This window comes from Rhipicephalus sanguineus, chromosome 8 (assembly GCF_013339695.2).
Source record: "Rhipicephalus sanguineus isolate Rsan-2018 chromosome 8, BIME_Rsan_1.4, whole genome shotgun sequence".
NCBI lineage: Eukaryota > Metazoa > Arthropoda > Arachnida > Ixodida > Ixodidae > Rhipicephalus > Rhipicephalus sanguineus.
Window position 1 is genome coordinate 6,219,106 of NC_051183.1, and position 2,247 is coordinate 6,221,352.

General features: G+C 54.3%; 1 protein-coding gene across 1 annotated transcript; it reads left to right on the forward strand.

The window, feature by feature from the left end:
- The first annotated feature begins 757 nt into the window (after positions 1-757).
- On the forward strand, positions 758-1,896 carry LOC119401266 (alpha-(1,3)-fucosyltransferase C). The gene has a single exon (XM_037667955.2). The coding sequence runs from the start codon at positions 772-774 to the stop codon at positions 1,858-1,860; it is 1,089 nt and encodes a 362-aa protein (XP_037523883.1). The 5' UTR covers positions 758-771; the 3' UTR covers positions 1,861-1,896.
- The last annotated feature ends 351 nt before the right edge of the window (positions 1,897-2,247 follow it).

Below are 2,247 nucleotides of genomic sequence, written 5' to 3' on the forward strand. Positions count from 1 at the left end.
TTGCAAGACAAAGGCCTCTCCCACCGATTTCGAAATGCATCTTTTCGCGAGCTGATACCACTGTATGCCTGCGTACAGGCACGTAGGCAAGGGGGGGGGGGGGGGCGGGGGGCCCGGTTCCCCCCCCCCCCGAAATTCGTCCGGCCTTTTATATTCCCGGGCAACGTTTGTTTTATTTTTGCCATGGAAAGACTTTCTTTCGAACAATTAGGCCTTGGGCCCCCCCCCCCCCCGAAAAAAAATCCTGGCTACGTGCCTGCCTGCGTATTCCCTAATTTCATGAGACAACGTATTTCTCGGCCATTCTGGGGTTGCAAATCCCGTCCCTTGGTACCCATCCTGTCACTAACAGAGCGCCGGTTTTCTGTTCTGTACGCATTAAATTACCTACAAACCATTCTTGTCTTTACTATATACGACCCGTGAGAAGCATGGAGGGCGTTAGGCGTACCCGCGCACCGCCTATGCCTCAATACGTATACGGCCAGTGTGCACGCACGGTGTGGAGAGCGTCGCACGCTTATGCTCGCCGTCTATCGGTCAGCACGGAAAGCAAATGAGCTTAGGGGGCCACGGTTAAGCCTTTACGAACCCGCGTCTCTTCACAAGCGCACACCATCTCAGCCATGCATGCAGTGCTTTCGAACCGAAATACTCGCAAGCAGTAAGTTGTAGCTGTCTAACTCCCCTGAGCGAAACACAGGTGGCATTTTCTATATCTCGTTGCAGGACACCCGTCGACAGTTCCAAGTGATGCGCCTGCGATGCGAGATGAGAAGAGGGTGCAAGGTCAAGTCAGCGTTACCGTGTGCTGTGCTGTGCGCTGTCGTGTGTTCGGTGCTGTACTCGCTCTACGCCTTCAGTCTCCGTGATATGACGCCTCCTGGTCACTACTCGCCACGGCGAACTTATCGCGTTCTTATGTGGCACAGCTTTCAGCACGATTTTTTTGATCGCATATTCGGACGCGATGCCATCGAGAAGTGCCCATTTGCGTGCAACTTCAGCCAAGACCGAGCCGAGCTGGACAGAAGCGACGTTGTCGTTTTGCAGAGCTATTTCAAGTCGTTTTGGAAAAATCTGCCTCGTCGCCGCAGAGCCGACCAGGCTTGGCTGTTGTACGCCATGGAGCCTCCGCACAGACTGCCTTCGAACCCTTCGAGGTTGGATGAGCTGGGCATCAACTGGACCCTCTCTTATCGACTCGACGCCGACGTCGTGCACAGGCACAGCTTCAGGACGGTGCGCAAGCGAACGCGTGTCGAGAGCATATTGGCGCCGGACCCGAAGGCGAGACCCGTGGCGTGGATCGTGTCAAACTGCGAGAGCTTCAGCCGCCGCGAGAGCTACGTGCAGCAACTGCAAAAGGTCGTCCCGGTGGACGTGTTCGGTCGCTGCGGACGACGGCGCTGCCGCGAGCGTCACTTCGGTTGCTACCGGGAAATCGCGGCGAACTACTCGTTCTACCTGGCCTTCGAGAACTCCATCTGCAAGGATTACAGCACCGAGAAGCTGTTCCTGCCGCTGCTCAACTCGATGGTGCCCGTCGTGATGGGCGGCGCCAATTACTCGGCGGTGGCGCCTCCGGGGTCGTACATAAACTTCGCCTCTTTCAGGACAGCTCGAGAATTGGCAACGTACCTGCTAGAGCTGCAAGGGAACCCCGAGGAGTACAAGCGCTACTTCGAGTGGAAAAAGCAGTACGCCATAGAGAGGCCCCCCTTCGGCTGCACCGCGTGCGAGCAGATTCATCGGCTCTTCCTGACGCCTCCCGAGAGGAAAAGCAGCTTGTACAAGTACCTCTGGCAAGAGGCAGGTTGCACCACGTGGCAGGAACTGCTCAACACGAAGTGGTCCTAATGCGACGCCATCGAGGTCGCGGGTACGATTCCCGGCCGCACTCCGGTGTGGTGGGTGAAACGCTACACTTACATTAAACATCTCTAGGTGGTCAACTTAAGATAAGAACGAACAGGTGGTCCTGGGGCTCCATATTGATGAAATTTAGGCGCAAAAACATTTCGTTTCCCTAAAAAAATTACAAATTTCAGCCGCCAGAAACACTTTTCCGCCCGTTTTGCAATTTCTGAACTTTGAGCGCGCTTAATCAAAAAAGAAGTGGCACACTGCACGATCGCAATAAATTTTCCCAACGAAAAACAATCGCAAAAGTAATTAAAACTGCTATTTGGTAGGAATTCATAATGGAATGATTTCAGCGCACACGGAACAGACAAAGACTTAACC